Source organism: Meriones unguiculatus, chromosome 8, assembly GCF_030254825.1.
Source record: "Meriones unguiculatus strain TT.TT164.6M chromosome 8, Bangor_MerUng_6.1, whole genome shotgun sequence".
Lineage (NCBI taxonomy): Eukaryota > Metazoa > Chordata > Mammalia > Rodentia > Muridae > Meriones > Meriones unguiculatus.
Window position 1 is genome coordinate 26,684,126 of NC_083356.1, and position 20,620 is coordinate 26,704,745.

General features: G+C 54.0%; 2 protein-coding genes across 5 annotated transcripts in view; one reads left to right on the forward strand and one right to left on the reverse strand.

Annotated features, from left to right (window-relative positions):
• The window catches only part of LOC110542305 (maestro heat-like repeat family member 5), a 64,990-nt gene extending 50,313 nt beyond the window's left edge, over positions 1 to 14,677 (forward strand). Inside the window, exons 20-30 of the mRNA XM_060390506.1 lie at positions 220 to 379; positions 1,309 to 1,490; positions 8,092 to 8,253; positions 8,689 to 8,803; positions 9,565 to 9,708; positions 12,396 to 12,572; positions 13,061 to 13,216; positions 13,707 to 13,829; positions 13,990 to 14,092; positions 14,219 to 14,293; positions 14,537 to 14,677. Coding sequence (XP_060246489.1) covers positions 220 to 379; positions 1,309 to 1,490; positions 8,092 to 8,253; positions 8,689 to 8,803; positions 9,565 to 9,708; positions 12,396 to 12,572; positions 13,061 to 13,216; positions 13,707 to 13,829; positions 13,990 to 14,092; positions 14,219 to 14,293; positions 14,537 to 14,637 — 1,498 coding nt within the window. The 3' untranslated portion in view covers positions 14,638 to 14,677. The remainder of the gene's footprint in view (positions 1 to 219; positions 380 to 1,308; positions 1,491 to 8,091; positions 8,254 to 8,688; positions 8,804 to 9,564; positions 9,709 to 12,395; positions 12,573 to 13,060; positions 13,217 to 13,706; positions 13,830 to 13,989; positions 14,093 to 14,218; positions 14,294 to 14,536) is intronic.
• Positions 14,678 to 15,833: 1,156 nt separating this feature from the next.
• Positions 15,834 to 20,620, reverse strand: part of Ptp4a3 (protein tyrosine phosphatase 4A3) — a 32,395-nt gene continuing 27,608 nt past the window's right edge. For all 4 annotated transcript variants that reach the window (XM_021628826.2, XM_060389285.1, XM_021628832.2 and 1 more), the window contains exons 3-6: positions 19,310 to 19,402; positions 17,656 to 17,786; positions 17,011 to 17,085; positions 15,834 to 16,272 (exon numbers count right to left, since the gene is read on the reverse strand). In XM_021628826.2, coding sequence (XP_021484501.1) covers positions 16,155 to 16,272; positions 17,011 to 17,085; positions 17,656 to 17,786; positions 19,310 to 19,402 — 417 coding nt within the window. In that variant the 3' untranslated portion in view covers positions 15,834 to 16,154. The remainder of the gene's footprint in view (positions 16,273 to 17,010; positions 17,086 to 17,655; positions 17,787 to 19,309; positions 19,403 to 20,620) is intronic.

Sequence of the window (20,620 nt, forward strand, 5' to 3'; positions counted from 1 at the left end):
GCCATCTCTACCCTGGGCTTTAGATGGCTGCAGGGCCAGTGCCCAGATACCAGACAGAATCATGGTCTGAGCAAGCCACTCTCTGGAGGCCTCAGTGTCCACCTCCCTGCAAAGTAAACACGAGGTCGCCCTGTCCTTCACTGGGGTCCTAGGCCAAGAGCCTAGTAGCCAAGCCAAGGAGGCTTGAGCTGCAGCTTAACCACTTCTCTCTATCCACAGCCATGCCTTCCGCCTGTGGAGGGCCCTGGGAGCTGAAGAGCCTGCGAGCCACTTGGTTCTGACTGTGCTGCTGGCTTGGCTGCAGAAGAGGCCTCTGCCTCCTAGTGTCAGCAACAGCATCTCCTGTCCCATTGAGAGGCCCTACATGCGTTCACTGGCTGTGAGTCTCTGCCCCCGTCCCAGGCAGGCAGCTGTGTGAACACATGGGTCAGTGTACCAGACTGCAGGGAGGAGGACTGATACCCAGTCTACTTCCTATCTGGAGGAGAAGGGCACAGGGCAGCCCTGCCCACAGACTGATCTCACAGGCCTTGTCCCCAGGCTCAGTTCCCCATGACCTGGCTCAGGACTCTGAGCCCTTGGCAAGTAAGTCAGGAGGTTCTACCCATAGGACTGCTAAGGAGACTGTATGAGGCAGCCTTGGAGGGGAGGGAGCCTCTGGCCATGTACAAACAGAATCCTAGAGTTTGGGGCTCAAAGCCATGCCCCACATTGGGGTCATAGATTTTGGAGGAGCCAAACTGTCGTCAGAACACTGTCCCCTTGGGACCCTGTCTCCAGTCTTCTCCATTAGCCCACATCATACTTACACGCCCAGGAACAGGACACCTGCTTACTAAGGTGCTCATGTCTACATCTGTCTCCTTTGGCTGGCCTCTTGCAACAAGGCAGTAGCTGTACCAAACTCCATGTTGTGAGTTGCCTCCCCAAATCTTCCCTAGGCAGCCAGCCACCTGCAGACGCAGAGCTGAGAATGCAGAGAAGGCAGGAGATCCTTAGGCTTGGACAGGTTGGGGAACATAGGTTGGGGGAGCACGTCCAGCTATCGACGTGGCTATATCAGCTAAAGAGCACAGGTCAGGGAGCAGCACTTGGGAAGCATCAGCGCAGCAGGCCCAGAGGCTCTGGTGGAGACTGCACAGATGGCATAAACTGGCACGGTCAAGGGACATTGCCCGGACACTTAAGACTTGGTCCTTGAGCCTTGAGAACGGGGAGGGGAGAGGTATGTTAGAGTGTGGGTTTTGATTAAGCATCCTGGGCCTGGAATCCCAGCACTTTACATCCATCCTCGCCCAACTCCAACAGGCCATGTACACAATTCACGAACTACAGTTCGCGCGAGAGTTCAAGAAAGCCGTGAGGGATGTTTTTCCCCAGCTGTTCCTGGCCCTTCTGGCCCAAATGCACTATATCCTGGAGTTGAACCAACCCAAAGAGCCTGAGCAGAGTCAGAAAGTCTGGGAAGCAATCACGCCAAGTCCCCAAAGGTAAGACCAAGGCCTCAGAGGCAGCTAAGTGCTGGGCCTTACACATACCTGTAGTGTGTGTAGGAATGCCCAGGACAAAGTTAGCTTCCTGCCCAAGGAACAAGTGGGCACAGAGAGTGGGTAGGAGAACGTAGGTACAAGATATTATTGTTTAGTTCAGGGGCGAGAAGTCAAAAGTCAGAGGGTCTGCAGACTTGTCCCTTCCCTAGCTTTGCTGTCCCTGCAATATATTGGTAGTCTGTAGCTTAAAGCTGCATGACTTCAATCTCAGTTTCCACCATCCCATAATACTGTCCCCTGCCTGGGTCTAAATGCCTACTTTTTTTATGTTGTTGTTTTTGTTTTTCAAGACAGGGTTTCTCTGTGTAGCCCTGGCTGTCCTGGAACTTGCCCTGTAAACCAGGCTGGCCTTGCACTCACAGAGATCTGCCGGTCTCTGCCTCCCTAGTGCTGAGATTAAAGGCATGCACCACCACTGCCTGGCTAATGATGCCCCCTTCTTATAAGGACACCAACCAATGAGTTTGGGTTTTTTTTTGTTGTTGTTGTTGTTGTTGTTTTGTTTTGTTTTTGGTGCTAAGAAAATTAAATTTCAGGAGAGTTAAATAATTTTACCAAATCCCTGTAACACATTTAAAGTCCAAAGTGTAGATTCAAAGGCAGATTGAGCCGGTTCTTTCTGAGAGGCAATGATTCCACTCATTATAGAATATCCTGAGTAGCCCAGACACAGCCTGGCTGGGAGCTTGAGCTGTCCGGGTGACTGAAATAATTTGCTTTATAAGTCATACAGTATATCAGTGTTCCCAACAGTCCAGCACGCCTTTTTCAAAAGGCCAGTGTCTTAGTTAGGGTTTCTATCACTACGACAAAAACGCCATGACCAAAAGGCAAGCTGGGAAGGAAAGAGTTTATTCAACTTACACTTCCAGATCCATGAACCATCACCGGAGAAAGCCAGTACAGGAACTCAAGCAGAGCAGGAACTTGGAGGCAGGAGCTGATGCAGAGGCCATGGAGGGGTGCTGCTAACTGGCTTGCTTCCCGTGACTTGCTCAGCATGCTTTCTTATAGAACCCAGGGCCACCAGCCCAAAGGTGGTACCATCCACAATGGGCTGAGCCCTCCCACATCAATCACTAATGGAGAAAATGCCTTACAGCTGGAAATCATGGAGGCATTTCCTCAGCGGAGGCTCTGTTCTCTCTGGTGACTCTAGTTTGTGTCAAGTTGACAAACAAAACCAGCCAGTACAGTTAATTAAGTCATAACAGTCACGATCCCAAATGTCACGCGTGGCCAGGATAAGTAACCAGCACAAACTGTCCTAAAGACGGGTGTGTGTCTGCTTTCTTTGTCCCCCTAGGAGGGTACCTGGCCACACAGACACATGGCCCCTGAACACAGCTACCCAGTCATAACACAGAGCGCATTTGTTTTTGTTTTTGTTTTTGTTTTTTCAAGACAGGGTTTCTCTGTGTAGCCCTAGCAGTCCTAGAACTCACGCTATAGACCAAGCTGGCCTTGAACTCAGAGACCCACCTGCCTGTGCCTCCCAAGTGCTGGGATTAAAGGTATACACCATCATCACCCAACAGGACACCTCTTCTTGATCCATGTGCTCCTTGCAGTGGGTCCAGGACACAGCCATCCCTCCTCACATCATATACTTGGAACAACAGAGGTTCAGGGTGGCTCTGACGTTTATCTAGCCAAGAGGCAATGAGCTGGACCACAGACTACCATCCAGCCCTCACCAACGCTATGCCTACCTGAGTGGATTGTGGCTTGTCTCTGTGAAATATCATGGACAGTAATGCCCCGCCCCTCACCCACCTGACCAGGATTTGAGGGACACTCCATCCTGTCACAGTAGGCTTCCCTTGGGCTTCCCTTTGCACCGGGTCATATTTTCCAAAATCCAATAATCAAGTCTTTTTAAAACCACTGGGGTTCACTCTTTTCATTTGTTTGTGTGATGATGTGCTTCATGCAATTTGTCAGTTTTAACAGCTCTCCCCGAGGCACGTCACAGAAGAAAAAAAAAATGTCACTTACTCAGATTGCCTCTGAATTCCAATATGCGCAAAATCTCTTTTTTATTCACATCAACCATGCAAAATGCATGAATCTTCCCTAATAAGCTAATGAAACATTTTCCTCCCAGAGCTCAGCAAGATGGGGAGAATGCAAAGATGCCTGCTTCCTCCCTTCTGCTTCTCCACCCTGCTCTTCCCCCAACTCCTCAGGGCTCTGCTCACCTGAGAGTCACCTATGAAGGCTTCTACAGCCACCCCTATGAACAGCAGCACCTCCCCCAGCCCCTCCCCTCCCCTGCACCAGGCCCTTAACATGTAGCAACTTGTATCTCTGCTCCCTTTCTGGTTTGTTGTGTCAACCCCATGGATAGAAGATTCTAGAAGACAGGAATGTCTGTTTCCATGCTCCAGGAAAGTCCCACACTTCAGGGCCCATGGGTGGCTTTCCCTGTGGATGGAAAGCCCAATGTGCACCCCTCTCTGCCTCAGCTCCCTGTTCCTCACTGGCCACCCTGAAGGTCCTAAGGGTGGTCCAGCAGCCAAAGGCCCTGAAACATAGCCTGGGTAGAGTCCATGCTCTCTGATCTGCCCAAATTCAGACTTACTCCCATCCCTGAACCAATGGAAACATTCAAGGCTCTGATTGACTAGGTGTGGCTCCCATGTCCACCTCTAGCTGAATGAGACTTGGACCTCATTCAGCTCAGAGGAAAGCAGCCTGGCTGGGACCAACCAAAGGAGCCCAAGCATAGGCAGGCACATAAGCAGGGGTGATAGTGGGAAGCCAGGGAAGCTGGGTGGCACTCTTTAGGCCTCAAAGGATAGGTGGCATCAGTGAGATGTATCACAGTTTAGGGCCTGATACCTTGTTGACTGGCACTGTGGAGAGAAAAAAGGGGGTGCTGAGGAGGGGATATATGAACCCACTTCTGAGTCTATCACTGGCTGTGGGTGCCCCACGGGGGTGGGGGGCACAGAGTACTTGATGACAGAGTCTTGGCACTGGATGCTCCTGATATCCTGCTCAGCTGGACTGGGCCCCATACCGAGGAGTGGGCCTTTGGGTAGAGCATGCCTTTGACAGGTGTGGGACCGCCCTGAGTCCCAAATACACTAGCTCTGGAGACTTCTTCTGCCCAGGTCATTTCTCAGCTGTGTCCATCTGTGTCCATCCCCTGCCTCTTTAAGGACTTCCACTTACTCACTGCTAGCCTCATGAGACATGTCATTTCTCTATTGCTAACTCCCTCTCCTCCTGGCCTCAGAGTTGACCTTTGCCCTGCTGAGCCAAGGGACAAGGACTAGTGACAGGAGAAGAAGAGAAGCGAGTGTGCGGTCACACAATCTCAGCATCTAGTTTCACACCTTCACCAGGAGGATCCCGAGTTTGAGGCCCCTCACTGAAAGAGTTTGAGGCTAGCCTGAGCTACATAGCAAGATCTTATCTTTTTTAAAAAATGAAGTAGAAGTTAAGTGGAGGAGGAAGAATCTCACATTTGTCAGGGTGCTTAGTAAAGATGTGAAGAAATGAAGCCCTAGATGGAACTGTGAGGTGCAAGATGGAGCAGCTGTATCAACTTCAAAAATGCCAACTATAGCATAAGGTGCTATGGCACTTGCTTGTCATGTCAGTACTTAGGAAGCTGAGGCAGAAGGATCATGAGTACAAGACCAGCCTGGGACATACAGAGACTGTATCTCCAGGAGGAAAAATATCTACAGAATGTTCATTTGGCCCAGCACTCATACTTCTCTAAATTTATACCTGAAAAAAAAAAAAAAAAAAAAAAAAAAAAAAAAGAACTGAAAGCAGAGACTCTGGAGTCTGGGAAACTTACTGAGACACTATTCATAGTGGCCAAAACTTGACATGTGCCAAGAGTCAGGGATGGATGGGTGGATGGATGGATGGATGGATGGATGGATGGATGGAATATGATCCATCCAGACAATGGGATAACACATTAATTACTTTTCTCGATGCTTTGATAAAACACCTGGAAAAAAAACTTAAAAGAAGGAATTCTTCTTGGTCCATGTCGTCTGAGAGCTCAATCCATGGGCGCTCAGCCCTGTGAACGCAGAATATCATGAATATCATGGCAGAAGGAGTGTGTGGCTGGGGCTGTTTTTCACAACTTGGTGGATAAGCAGAAAGGGGTGGTAAACCAGAAGAAAAAGGCATGTACTAATCTTCTAAGATGCTTAGAAATTCAATCAAGATGACCCCTCACAGACAATACTCAGAACCAAAGGGAAATTCCAACCTGTGGAACATCACAGATGAACCTGGAAGACATTACCCTGAGTGAGTTTCCATCCGGGAAAAGGGAGGTAGTAAAGATTAGGATGGCTGTGCTTACTGCCACTGGCTCACGCTTAATTAAAATTAACTATGATGGCAAACTGCACTTGTAATGTAATATAAACTGCACTTGACCTTAATTTGAAAAATAAAATAAAATAAAATAAAATAAGGAGCTGAGGGAGGGGAAAGGCTCCCCGGGTAAGTAAGACACTTGCTGAACAAGCATAGGGACCTCAGTTCGAATCCCCGCGGCTGGTGGACACAATAGCACAGATCTGTAATCTGAACACTCTTACAGGAGAAGAGAGGCTGAAACAGAATTCCTGTGAGCTCGCCTGACACACAGCAGTGAGCCTGTCTCAAGGTGGAAGATGAGAGATGAGGACGGGCACCCTGTGGTTGTCTGACCACATATACATTGTAGCATACTCACAACCACGTGCACACAGATACACAGACACACAGACACACAGACACACACACACACACACACACACACACACACCATCACCACCACTGCCATCACCACCACTGCCATCACCACCATATGCATAATCTATTAAGCAAATAAGTAAAAACAAAGTAAAACCAGAAAAGAAGGCAATCAGGGCTGTGAAAGAGTATACCGGTGTCTGGGTGGCCCTCGGGGAGCACACAGGCACTGCCTTCTCTTTCTGAGGAGCCTCTGTCCCCCTGGGGGCCACAGCAGATAGAGAGAGCGGCACTATGGCTGCCGAGTTTGAGGCCCCTCACTGAAAGAGTTTGAGGCTAGCCTGAGCTACATAGCAAGATCTTATCTTTTTTAAAAAATGAAGTAGAAGTTAAGTGGAGGAGGAAGAATCTCACATTTGTCAGGGTGCTTAGTAAAGATGTGAAGAAATGAAGCCCTAGATGGAACTGTGAGGTGCAAGATGGAGCAGGATATGCTGGAATGTGGAGAGTCTGAGGAAGAGGTAGTGTGAGCTTCTGGCTGGTCAGGGGGACTGCCCTATGGCGGGTGTCTCCTCTAGGACTCCTTTTCACTGCTTTTGAGGATGCATGTGAACTTCAGAGGGCACACTGCCGTTGGGGAGTTCTGGACTTGGGGAGCAAGAGCTGTAGGGATCTCCAGAGACTGTGGTTTTCTCCTGGAATCAGGCAAAGATTCCCAACAGCGTTTCATGGTTTTCCTTCTGAAGCCCTGCTGTAGCCACGAGGACAAATCAGCCATGAAGGAGAAGCTGTCCCCGTGGGCCCAGGGTGCCCCAAGACTAGAAGATTCCAGAGCGTCCCAAAATGAACAAAATACCCTCTCACCCCCTTCCCTTCTGAAAGCCATCGTCTCTCTGTGGGCGTGATCAGTGACTGATAGACGATGTTGCTTCTTTTTAATGCCAGCTGTAGATGAGAGCTCAGCCAGCTGGCTCTTAAGTTAGCACCATCAGGATAAAATGCAATTTTATCCTCTGACACTTGGTTTTGCAAATCTGCCCTGGAACAGTGCTGATCTATCAGACAGCCCTATGGCACAGTATTCCCACACATCAGGGTCCTGCACTCCCAGCAACCAGGCCAGGGACGGCAAGGAGCTGTCAGATGGTCAAGGAGCCAGGCCAGCTTGGGCTTCATGGAGCTGCATGACCCAGCTTTCTACTTGTGTTCAGTACCATACTGGACACTGGGGGCCCTCCCAGGTACCCTGCAGCTGGCAAACACCAGGTCCTTTTCACAGGTCAGAGAGTCCCAGACTTGGCCTGTCCAAAAGCATGCTTGGTCTCTCACTGTGGTGGTTTGCATGAGAATGACCCCACAGCACTCAGGTATTTTAAAGGCTTGGTTCCCAGTTGGTAGAACTATTTGGGAAAGTTTAAGAGGTATAGCCTTTGTTGAAGGAGGTTATGTCACTGAGGCTGGGCTTTGAGGTTTCAAAATCCCAGGCTCTTCCCAGTTAGCTTGCACTCTCTGCCTCACCCTTGTGGCTCAGATACAAGCTCTCAGCTCCTGCTCCAGCACCATGCCTGCCTGCCCGCTGCCATGCTTCCCACCATGATGGCCATGGACTCTATTAACTTCCTGGAACTGTGAGCCCCCTAATTAAATGCTTTCTTTTATGAGCAGGACCTAGTGGTGAATGTGCTCTCCTGTGCCCTTGTGCCCAGCACAGCCCTCCTCACCCTGGGCCTTAGCAGGAGGCAGGCTCCAGGGCTGGCAGAGCCCGGGGCCCCACCCCAAGAGCAGGAGGAAACCCAGGTGGCATTTGCAAGTCTGGATAGAGCCTGGCCTCTCTACTCGGTTGCAGCACGTCACTGGAGGCACTGAAGAGTCTGCTGTCCACCACGGGACACTGGCATGACTTTGCTCACCTGGAACTGCAGAGCGGCTGGGAGCACTTCGCCGCCATCCACACCTATCCCCAGGGCGTGGGCCTCCTTGCCAGGTAACAGTGGGGCAAGGGAAGGGCAGGCTGAGCATTTGGACCATAGTGGTCCACACCACTGAGCTTCGTGGATCACCTGAGTCCACACAGGGCAGCACCGCTTGGACCTACTGTGTGCTGACAGCACTCTGGAGCCCACGAGGCACATGCCACACACACTCCAAGGCACACACCGCACTCAGAGTGTACAGGTGCAGACTCCTCCTCCAGCCTCCCCCCGCCCTGCCCCGGGACCTCAAGAACAAGGGCTAGCTGTGCCTCCTCTGCCTTCCCCCCCTTGCACAGCCCAGGCCTGGCACATGGGAGAGGAACACACAGAGACACATGCCTACTCCATCACATTGGGATGTGCCTGGCTACCCAACCTAGCCAGCCTGGGAGGTGGTAGAAGGTATGCTCTTGGGCGGGGATTGCAAAACCAGGCCCTGCCCCCAGGGCCATGGTGCAGAACCACTGCACACAGATCAAGGCGGTTCTCGGCTTCTTGCTGCCCAGCCTGCAGAGCCCGCAGGAGCGAGAAAGGAAGACGGCCATCCTGCTCCTCATTGAGGTAGGGCAGGGAGGGGGCGGAGGGCCCCACACAGCCTATGTCCCACCCTGTACCCTTCTCAATCCCAGACGAGATGCCCGCCTGGCTCACCTTGTGGGGACAGCTGCCCAGACTGACTCCTTTCAGCTCTGCAGGGCCTCAGCCTCTCAGGACTGTCAGCCTATATAGCCTTGGGGACCTGTCTCTCCACCCTTCCCTGCCCACAAGGAGCAAAGCAGAATATGAGCTCAGCGGCTCATATTCAAGTGTGGCATGATCCCGCTCACATGTAGCTCGGGGCTCCACCCACTCCCACCCTAGAACCCTTAGCTACAAGGGGGTAATCGTTGGAAATGTGGCCACTTCACCACTGAGGGCTCTGGCAGAGGCAGAGCTTTGAAGGAGAGGTCTTTTCTGTAACTGGTACCAGCGACCTGGTCTCTAAGCCAAGCAAGGGATCTTTCTCCAACCTCCACCAGAAGGATTTGTGAGCTTCTCTTCCAGGGACCCTGTTTCCATATGTCCCCCAAGCCCACCATGGGTGTGAGTTGGCTCCAGACTGGCTAAGTAACCTCTCTGGGCCTTAGTTTCACCAGCCATACATAGAAGGGTTTGAGCATCAAAAAGTTGCAAATGCTTGCTAACCCTGGTACCCTGGGGATGCTGGTCAACCATCCTTTCCCAAGCCCTGCACAGAGACCCAAGCCTCACAGTCCCCAACCAAGACATAGGCTGCTCAAGAGGGTGCCAAGCCTGAGTCACCTGCTCTCCGGGGCTCCCAGTTCCTATATAGCCCTGCCCTGTTGGAGGTGCTTTCTAAACAGGCTGCCCTGACTGTACTGGCTCAAAGTCTCCAGGACACCAGCTCTGAGATCCGTGTGGCCAGTCTGCAGGGCCTTGGAAACATACTCTTCCACCCGGAGAAGGTGAGGGCCAGAGTGCAATGCTGCCTTTGGAGGACCTGCCCTTCCCTCACTCTGGTCCCCCAGTTCAGGCCCTAAGGTTCCTGACACCTTCCCTACTGGAGGCACCATGTAATGAGCAAGGCCTGAAACCCTGGATAGCCCCCTTTCCCAAACTCTAGTGAGAATGCCTGTTTAGCACTCAGTCACATCTGTAAAATGGGATGGAAACTGGACCTGCTTTGTGTAATAGGCCATGTAGCCTCAGGCATCAAGGGTGGGCAAGGTCCAATGGGTTGGAAGCCTAGCTCTGTCACCTGGGACAGTGACTTTCCCTCTCTGGGCCTCACCTTCCTCACCTTCAGAAACGGACCTATTTTAGGAGAGGACACTGCTGTGTCCCAGGAACTTGGCTCCTTACTGTGAGGAGGGACAAGCTCTCCTGCACAGCTCCAGAGGCCCACTGAGGAGCCAGCACCCTTTACCTGGCACAGAGAGAGAGTTCCCCTTGAGAATCATGTGTCCCTTGCCCTTAAATTCTCCCTTCCCAACCAAGTTTCCTAGGCCATCACCATAGCACATGCCATATGGACAGTTGTGTTGAGAAAGACTGCAATGCTGCCTTTGGAGGACCTGCCCTTCCCTCACTCTGGTCCCCCAGTTCAGGCCCTAAGGTTCCTGACACCTTCCCTACTGGAGGCACCATGTAATGAGCAAGGCCTGAAACCCTGGATAGTCCCCTTTCCCAAACTCTAGTGAGAATGCCTGTTTAGCACTCAGTCACATCTGTAAAATGGGATGGAAACTGGACCTGCTTTGTGTAATAGGCAGGTCATGAGACCAGTGATGGCCATAGTCATCATGCTGGTCATGGTCAGCCCTCAGGCCGCTGCCATCTGAAGCAGCAGTACCCTCTTAGGGCCAGGATGGTGTGGGCCAGTCAGTGGACTCCATCTGATAAAGATATTGAGAAAGGTAGACGTGTTCTTACTAGCACAGAAGTGTCTACTCCTCTACCCTAGGCAGTGAGAGATGTGCAGCCCATTCTGCTGCTGCTGTAGGAGCCTGCTGTCAACCTCAGGACTTTCAGAGAAACTGTGGTCATGGGAATGCCACAGAAATTACATCCTAATGAGGCCCCCAAACCTCCTTGACCAATGGTCCGACCATTAGTCACCATGAGCAGCAAAGCCCTTTGGCACTGCATGTAGCAAGAAGGGGCTTAGTAACTGGGATGTGGGGGGAGGCAATGTAGCACTCACTCATGGACCTGTTAACCCACCCACCTAGCCAGCTGCCTTTCCATCCATCCATCCATCCATCTGTCCGTCCATGCATGGAGCCATCAATCTACCCATAATACACCCACCTCCCCCCATCCATTACCCACCTGTCCCTCCATTTCTTCAATAACCCACCCAGACACTCATCTGCCCACACATCCATCCATCTGCCTACCTGCCTGTATACCCACCCTTCGGCCCATGTGCCTATCCATCTGCTCAACCAACCATCCATTCATTTTTCCATGCCTGGATCCATCCATCTACCCATACACCTACCTCTCCCCATCCATTACCCACCCATTCCTACATCTATTCCCTAACCCATCCATACACTCGTCTGCCCATCTATCTGCTCACCCATCCATCTACCCGTCCATCCATTCTATGCACCAAGCCACCCACCTACCCATCCATTTGTCCCTAGGGCCCTTTTGTCTGGCTTGTCCTTCCTTCACACACTGGTTCTGTTCATTCAGCCACTCACTTGGCTATACACGGTCCCTCATGCCTCCGTTCACTCATTCAGTGCTCTGTCCTTTCTCTCTTGCTCCAGCTGTTCTCCCAGACCAGAAATCAGCAGACAGGCAGTCACCCTGTACCCTCTCTGTGCCCTGCACTGAGGAGGACTCTATAGGGAATGAGAGAGGCAGACAAAGGCACTTACTAAACCAGGAGGACTGGGTCATGGAAAGGGAACAGGTCCCCGCCCCAAATCATGGTGTGGGAAGCAGTCACAGCAAGACCAGAAGGAGAGGGTAGGTTCACAAACATTCCCAGTCAGGCTTGCTGGAGTCAAGGAAGGAAGGAAGGACTGGCCAGAGTGGGACAGCAAGCCGCCTGCTTCCAACCAGCAGGCATACCATGCTGTGCGTGCCCAGTTTCTCTCTTGGCTCCTTCTATCAGAACCCCCATCCTACCAGACTAGACCCCAGATCCCAGCACACTGACTACACCCAAAAGTGCCCAGGTGTATGCCGCCATCAAACAACTCTGAAAGTGAATTTAACATTTCTAACCAAACAGATCTTAAAGAGACAAAGTTTACTTAAAATTTATTTAGAAGTTGGGAGGAAAGCCACTCTGATAAAAGTCCCAAAGGTAGGGATGTCCTGGTGCTCTCTGACCATTCATCTAGAGTTGAGGACAAACAGCCAAAATAAAAAAGTATAAAAAGGGCCCACAGTGGTCCTACTTCAGTAAATGCAAACTGACCTTTCCTGGTCCAGCTAGTCCCACCTAACCTGAGGGGAGCCAGATATGAGAGGGTAGGTAGCCCATGTGTGAGGTTCAGAGGAAGGGAAAAGTGGCCCCAGGCCCAAGAATGACAAGGAGCTGGGACTCAAGGGCAAGATGGAGGCAGAAACTGAAGCCAGGTGAAGGCTCAGGCCTGGGCCTTCCACCCACTGTCCACTGCTTTCCCTACAGGGAGCCCTTCTCCAGGGTCAACTGTCAGCCTTCCTCGATGGCTTCTTCCAACACAGTGAGATAGTAGTGGTGGGCATGATGGGCATGGTGTCGGATGTACTGCACCGCCTGGGCACACAGGGTGCAGGTGCCCAGAGCCTCAACATCGCTACCAACGCCCGCTGCTTCTTTGATAACGTGAGCATAGAAACAGGCATGACTGGGCATGCTCCCTTGGGCCCACCCCACACCTCCCTGTGCCTCAGGACCCCTTCTGCCCTCTTCCTGCACCTGGCACCGAACCCAAAGGAACTGCCAAGCTGTGAGTCCTCAGGTGCACCAGATCTGGCCAAGTGACCACCAGGTAGTTCTCAGCCCCTCCTCACGGCTGAAGAGTGCCAAGACTCACTTGTTCAACCCCTATGTGTCCTGGCCTACTACACATCACTCATAGGCAGTGTCCAAAATGACTGCCCCCTCCCAATGAGGAAATGGAGACCAAGTCACCCAGCTGCCTTCATGGTCCTGGCTGTCAGGGTGACGGTGGGTACCAGAGGATGGCCTGAGGCCTTGTCTAAAGGAAGGCCTGACCCTTTTCTGAATCCAAGGGAGGAGAGACAACCTTACCCTGGGTCCCTAAGCCTGACTGGGAAGCACTGGAACTTCCCTAAGTCCCTGCCTCATAGGAGCAGGACAAAATTCGAGCAGCCGCTATAGCACTGTTTGGGGATCTAGTAGCAACGATGACAGACAGGGAGCTGAACGGCCTGAGGTCCCAAGTATGCCAGAGTATGGTGCCTTTGCTCCTGCACCTGAAGGACCAGTGTCCAGCTGTTGTCACGGTCAGTGTCAACCTGCAAGCCTTTCATCTCGGGCAAAGGGACAGGGCAGTCAGGCCTGGTTGCCTGAGGGTAGAACAGAAGGTAGTGGCAGGAGAGCCTGGCACCCATAGGCCTCCCCAGATCCCTGTCCTCTTCCCGTGCACTCCCATATGTGGCCAGCCAGACCTGTGGGGTCTACCCGCCATAGCAGAGCATGGTAGGACACGGACCCACAGCGTACCTGATGATACACAGACAGTGCCCTCCTTACTGCGCTCCTCCACTCTCTGGACTCCCTGTCATAGGGGGAGGGGACAAAAGCAGCCAGCTCCCCAACAAACTAAGACAGAGCTAGGTACCTCCCTACCTTCCACAGGGCACTGTGACCCCTGGGTTGGGGCAGCTTCCCAGACACCACCATACCTGGCAGCTGAGATGCTCACTGCAGCCATGGTCTTGGGAGTGAAAACCCCGGGCAGTGGGTGACCCCCTCCTACGGCTGTCTCCGCAGCAGGCCAAGTTCACTTTCTACCGCTGTGCTGTGTTGCTCCGTTGGCAGCCACGGCACACCCTGTTCTGCTCGCTGGCCTGGGAGACCGGCCTCAGTGCCCGCCACTTCCTCTGGACCTGCCTGGTGAGAGACCAGGGTGCAGGGTCAAGTAGTGGGGGCCTGAGGTAGCTGCACCGCCCCCCCCCCCATGGACTGTCCTTACCGGGGAAGTGAGGCTGGCAGCGGGAGGGGTCAGCAGTCTCCGAGGGCCCTGGCAGTGACAGACAAGCTCTCCCCTGGCCAGATGACCCAGAGCCAGGAGGAGTTCAGCATCCACTTGTCGCAGGCCATCAACTACCTGCACAGCCACCAGCACCGCATCAAGACCTGGGCAGCTCTTTTTATAGGTGGGCAGCATGGGCCAGTCTTGGAATCCTCGTTCACCCTGCCCACCCATAAAGCAGGTGGGGAGGAGGGCCTGGGGCTGAGCAGCCTCCATCCAACAGCCATGGCTCTCCTTCCATCTTTCACAGGGTACACCGCCTGCTACCAACCCCAGGCCATGTCACAGATGATAAATGACATGGACACTGAGCTGCTATTCTCCAGTAAGTGGCCCACACCCTCGGCCTGTCTCCATACCTGCCATCTTTCTGAAGCATGCCATCTCAGATGGTGGCACAGACAGGAACCCAGACCCCCTAAGTGGACCCTACCTCACCAGGGCACTCCACGCTGGCCAATGGATGAAAAGTGCCCTCTTAGCCTCCTACCCATATAGAACTGGAGTGGGGGTTGGGGCGTTGCTCCTAGGCCGGGATAACCTCTGACTTTTCCTTTCTCTCCTGCAGCTTTTAAAGACCTCAAAAAAGACCCAGAACCCAGCATCCGGGAATTTGCCACCAGACAGCTGTCATTACTTCAGGAGGTGTCAAGCAGACCCAAGAAGTGACTTGGAGCCATCCTCCCCATCTCTACCCCCAGAACAGCCCTGTCCCTACCCTGTCCACAGAGCTTGATTCTATAACATTTTTCCATTTGAAAGAAAAACCTAGACTCAAAAAAATTGGAGTAGCCGCCAGCTTCCTGCCCGCCACCTGGAAGCCCTCTCCCGTGGCCAAAGCCAAGTCCTTAGAAGATACTAGGAAGGCTCGGGGTCACAGACGGGGACAGACGAGGAGGGGCAGGGCAGAGACAAACTGCAAGATCTGTGGTTGACTCTAATAATGACAGCTCAGGGATGGGATCAACTGCACATGATCAAAGCCCAGGACATAATACGCACAGCTGAGCAGGCCATTCAGTGGAAGTGGGGCCTGAGAGGAAAGTCTGCAGCATCCCAAAGTGAGAGGTTTGCAGGGGCTGTGGAGCAGGTGGATGTGAAAGGCAGCCTAGCAGGCCTCTCTACCCGAGGGCAGGCTCTTCCTCCAGCAGGGCCCATCAGCCAGCCCCAGACAAAGCTCCGCGGTAGGCCCCTCAAGTTTGCAAGAGTCCAGAAGAGGGGCCTGAGACTCCCTGAGGTTACCCCCCCAATCCTTTCTCAGGAAGAACCCTTCCCCCTCAGTCTCAGTCCCTGAGGGTAGAGCTTAGGGGACCTCACCACAGCCTGTCTCCTTTCCTCAGCTAAGGGAAGAGCCAGCCCACTGCTCAAAACTTGTGAGCAGGACAATAAGGCCCCAAACAGGCCCATGTCACCCAAGCATACCCATGCTCATAGATCTACCTTTACCCCACCCTGCTGCCCTGACCCTGTCCTCCTCCTCCTCTGAGCAATAGAGGTCATTTCCTAGGCCAGTGGCCACTGTGGCCAAATCTCAGCCCACCCACCCCTCACTGGTTGCATGGGGGCAAAGGGTGGACACCATTGAAAGTTCCAAGTGGCCCCCACTCTGTCCCTCAGGGGTAACACAACCTCACCTTCTAATGTTCCAATCCCCAAACTGTGACCAGTCCAACTAAGCTGCTGCTCAGCGCTGGTGTCAAGAATTTGTGAAAACAAGGCAGGGTGCAGAGCATTACATGGCCACCAGAGGGTGCCAGAGAGGCAGGCAGCAGGAGAACAGACCCAGGACAGCAGAGAGATGGGGACCACAGCTTCCCAGGATCTGCACCCCATTCCTCGGCTTTGCACCACTCTTCACACACATCCACAGCTCCTGATTTATTGCCTTTAGAGTCCAGAGCACCCGGTAACAAAGGTGCCGAAAAAAGGTGAGGGTGAGGGCGGCGCCGCTGAGGCACTGGGCCCAGTGGTTAAAAACACCCACCTGCAATCCACAGGCCAGGGAGCAGGCCTGGTCAGGGGGGTGGAGGGGTTGGACAGGACTGGCAGGAGGTTCAGGGACAGCCTCAAAAAGACAGACGTGGGCACAGACAGGGACAGATCAGGAACGCACACAGCCATTGGACTCCTCAGACGCAGATGCAATGAGGCACAGGAGTAAAGGGTACACAGGGCCAGGCCCTGAGCTACATGACGCAGCATCTGGTCTTGTGCGTGTGTGGGTCTTTGAACCGCAGTCTCTGCTTAGGCCGGTACTTCTCCAGGTAGGTAAGCTGCTTGCTGTTGATGGCCCCACGGCGCTTCCTGAAGACAAGGACAGGATGAAGGGGTCATAAACCCTGGCTTTGGGCACCTTGCCTGCTCCAGAGAGCTCCAGACTCTGCAGGCCAGTAGGATTGAAGCAGGCCCTTTCTTGTCCTTATCTGTGCGGCCTGAGTGGATAGACTCAAGAGGAGGCAGGCTAAATGGGGGCTCTGGGAGAAAGCTGGGTGGCCTGGGCTTCGTGCAGGCTAGGGAGCGCAGCTCATCCTAGCCAGCCGGCACCTCCTCGGTGCTGTGCTAAGGCACAGAGGACTGCGTGAGTGTGTTTGGTGTAGTTCTTCAGGTTGTATACCAGTCTTCATATCCCAAGCTCCCCTAAGGACACCCGCAGGCCAGTGGGCCCACGTTACTACGGGGCCTGCCCCAGGGAGAAAAAGACATGGCTCTGCCTATTTCAGGTAGCACAAAGGTGTCCACCTATCCACAGTGGATATGTCACATACATGCATACACATGTGCCTCAGGCTAGCGGTGCAGCGTCAACTGGGAAGTCCCTGCCCAGATGATCAGGAAGATGGGGGCTCCTCCAGGGAGGCCACCATACCCCAAGGAAGTACTGGGCCTGGGGACATGCAGGGGGCACTTCACAAGGAACAGCTACAGAAGTGAAAGGTGAGGGGCAAGGAGAGGCCGTGGTGACAGCCCGGCCCCGCCCAGCTGTCAGGACCCACCACAGATCCCGAAGTGCTGCCCACCCGCCCCCGCACACAGGCTACTCACTGCCGGATGAACTGGATGGCATCCTCATACTTCATCCCGCTCTCGATGAGGGCGAGCGCCACGAGCACGGGAGCCCTGCGGGAACAAGCACAGCTGAGGTCGGCTGAGACCCGGCACCCCTTCTCACCCCTGCCTCATGCCACCTGACAGAGACACAGGGCATGAGGGACGGACTACTGCCCCGTGCCCATCCCCCGATTCCCTCAGCTGCCCATGGAAGGCGCAGACTCCAGACAGACCAGCTGTCTGCTCTAGTCTGGCTCCTCCTGCCCCTCCTGTGCAACCTGAGGGGATAGAGACCACCTCTCTGTGCCTAAGCACCTAGAAAAAGAGCTATGAGCATACTGGCTATTGAGTCCAGCCTCCATCCCTCCTGCAATAGGGGTGTGTGCATGGGGCAGGGAGGAGTGCTTCCCTGACTGGCCAGCATGTCTTTGCAGTGGCTCTTTTCTTCATGAGTCGCAATGACTGGATCATAGCGGGAAGCCCTCCCTGCCAGGCTGTGAAGGACCTTGCCTGGGAACCCCTGGGGCCTTACACATGGTGGATGTGGCCCACATCCAAACGCACAGAGCAATACAGTCAGGCCACGGAAGCACAAGCCGAGGGCCCAGCAGCGGGCACTGAGCCCCACCCGGCACTCACCTTCCCAGACCCGCCACGCAGTGCACAGCTACGCAGCTGCCCGGGTCATTGTAGAACTTGGCCTTCAGCAGGCTCAGCCAGTCCTCCACCACCTTTCCAGGAGGGGGCGCTCCGTCATCAAAGGGCCAGTCCTGAAGAGGAAGAGGCTTGAGGGCCTGCCCTCGCGCTGTTAGCTTTCCTTCCCCTGTCCCTTAGAGTTCTAGGTGGGAGGGTGAGGCTAGCCCACATGGAGAAGGCTCCAGCCCAGGGTGAACCAGGGCACGGTGTGGGGAAGAGAGGGATGGAACCCATCTACTGGCCCAGACTTGGACCTGTTGATACCAACAGATGAACTAACATAGGTCTGCAGGAGCGAAATGATGGAGGGCGGCTCTTGGGGTCTCTGTACCTCCAAACAGAGCAGCTCCTGGAGGCCACCAGTTTACACGGCTGGCCTGAGTCTAACCCAAGTCCCTCCTGTGGCTGAGGAAGGGAGATCTGTTAACCTTGCACTAAGGGATGCTGATACACCTTCGTCTCATGCTCACACCCCTCCCCTAAACATCCACACTATGGGTGGCTCGAGGCTCAGAATGGCCTTCGAGATCTCACAGCAGGAAAGAGTCACACAGGACTCCTCCCAGGCCTGGGAGACCCCAAGTTCTTCCTTCCTCTACCAACTGCCAGGGAGTGGATATGAGACCCCATCGACACGGGGCCCTCACGAGGGAGGTAACTTAGGGTCACTCTGCTGCTGAGGACAGGGCACTGGGACCTCAGCACAGTCAGTCAGGGTCTGCCACACGAGGCCTGACTCATCCAGGCTCTGAATGGAGAAGAGAGGCCTTGTTCTAGGCCACTACAATAGGACACTACAATAGGCCAGATTAGAGCCAGCCATAGAGGCTACCTCTCTGACCCTCCAAGGACCATGCCCACTTCCTTTATGCCCCTCCTCCCCTTAGCTGAGGCCCCAGGGTTGAGAAGCCAAGGAAACAGCAGCTAGGATCCCTATCCATGGCCTCTGCACAGGTTCTCCTAGGACCCACTGCTGCCAGGAGACAGGCTCCCACGGGCAAGCAATGAGAGGCTGAAGGGGGGCCCCTGGGAGCCACAGAGGAGCCAGGCAGGCAGCTGCTGAGCCCCACCTCATCTATACGAAAGGGTCTCCATGGACTGTCATGGTCTCTAGGGCTGTCAGGGCTCAAGCCTCAACCCATACTGCCAAATACACCCAGCAGGTGGAAAATCAACACGACTCAGGGAATGCCTCTGTCCGGGTGAGCCCTTTCACCTCTTGCCGTGGTCCCAGAGAATGTCTGACTCCAAGACTCAGTTGTTCCAAAAAAGAACCACAAGAGGTTACAGGATGCCAATGGACTTGGAGCGTCTGGTAGGACCCACAGGCCCCAATCCAGACAAGCCAAGTGCTGGGATGCTATGACCAACAATATCAAGCGTGTGCCACCTCACCTCAGGGCTAGGCTAGGGAAATGGGTGCAGTCGGAGGTGACTTTCTCAGAGTCATCTGTCCCACACACCAGCACAGACACAGATAGCCCGGGAAGGATCTGGCGGCAGAGAAGCCTCAAATTCACAGTGAAGGGCCCCGAATCTACTGCCCAGCCCCTGCTTGCGGCAGCCACAAGTGCCCAGGGCCACACACGCCCCTCACCACAACAGTGATGCCGTCCTTCTCCAGAGGGGTCTTGTCATAGGTCACTTCGCACACACGCACCACAGTGGTAGCCCCGTACTTCTTCAGGTCCTGGGGTGGAGAGAGGGAAAGGCCGGGAAAGTCAGAACCCAGAGCTGGCTCCAGCCCAGGGCTCTGCCCATGCTGAGTCCCCACAGGCCTGTCCCTCTGGAACTCCTAAACAGAGCTGTGTCCCCTCAAGCTGCCTCCCCTGAGACAAGTGGACTTCATAAATCAGCAGGTGGGCTTGGATGCTTAGTGACAAGCAGGGTAGCCTCTGCTGGTGCTTCCGGGTCACCTGTCCCACCTGGAGAAGCGAAGGAGCCCACCGGCGTTCACTAAAGCGCCCAGCTCAACCTCTGTGATTCAACCCCCTCCTGTCCCTCACACCTGTGCAGCACCCAAGACAATGGGTCTTGGTAGCAAAGCTTGGCTCTCCAGATAAAGCCACACAGTCCCCAGCAGAGTGGCCTGGGCCTCAGGCAGCCTCCTTGCATATGCACAATCACCCACCCCCTTCCTGGGGATGGGTGGGTCCCACATAGTCCCTTTGGAGCCTCCAGCAAGCGGACCTCAGGGGCTGGAACCTCGGAGTGAGCTGGGTGGCACCACTCAGACACCACTGGGGAAGCCCCATTCCTACAGAGACAAGTTCACCCAGCTAACAGCCAACATGGGGTATTTATACCCACAGCCACCAGCAGGGCCAGCCCCCACCTACCTGCTCCCAGTGGGTATTTTGGGAGTGGTGAGGAATGACTAGGTCTCGCTAGCCATGTGATGGGAACAGCAGACACTATTCTGAGAGTGCAAGAAAAATGAGGGAGTGTCCACCTCAAAGACCATGGGGACCTTGTAGGAGAAAGCCACCATCAGCTCAGGACTCAGTCCCAGCTGTGCTCACGTCCTGAGCCCTCATCATGCTTCCACTCTGATCCCTCACCCTAGTTGTGTACTGAGCCTTGACTTTAGTCATAAAGTCCTCACCCTGGTCACCCTGAGCCCTTGTCCTGGTCACTTACAGTGCTTTTTATCTAGCCCTCATCAAGCCCTTGCTGTCATTTCAAGGTTCTGAACTGAGAGAGGGGCAGACTCCCCTAGCAGAGTACCTGCCTATGTGTCCAGGGCCCAGGTTCCCTGACTTGGGGTGCCCATTGCCTTCCTCAATGCAGTCTTTCCTGTTTTGATGCCCAAAGGCCCATGGGACTTAGCTCATGCCACAGAGAAGCCACACAAGTCCATCCCACAAACTGCCCAGCACACAGCTGCAGGCTGTGCAAGCAGCTCCAG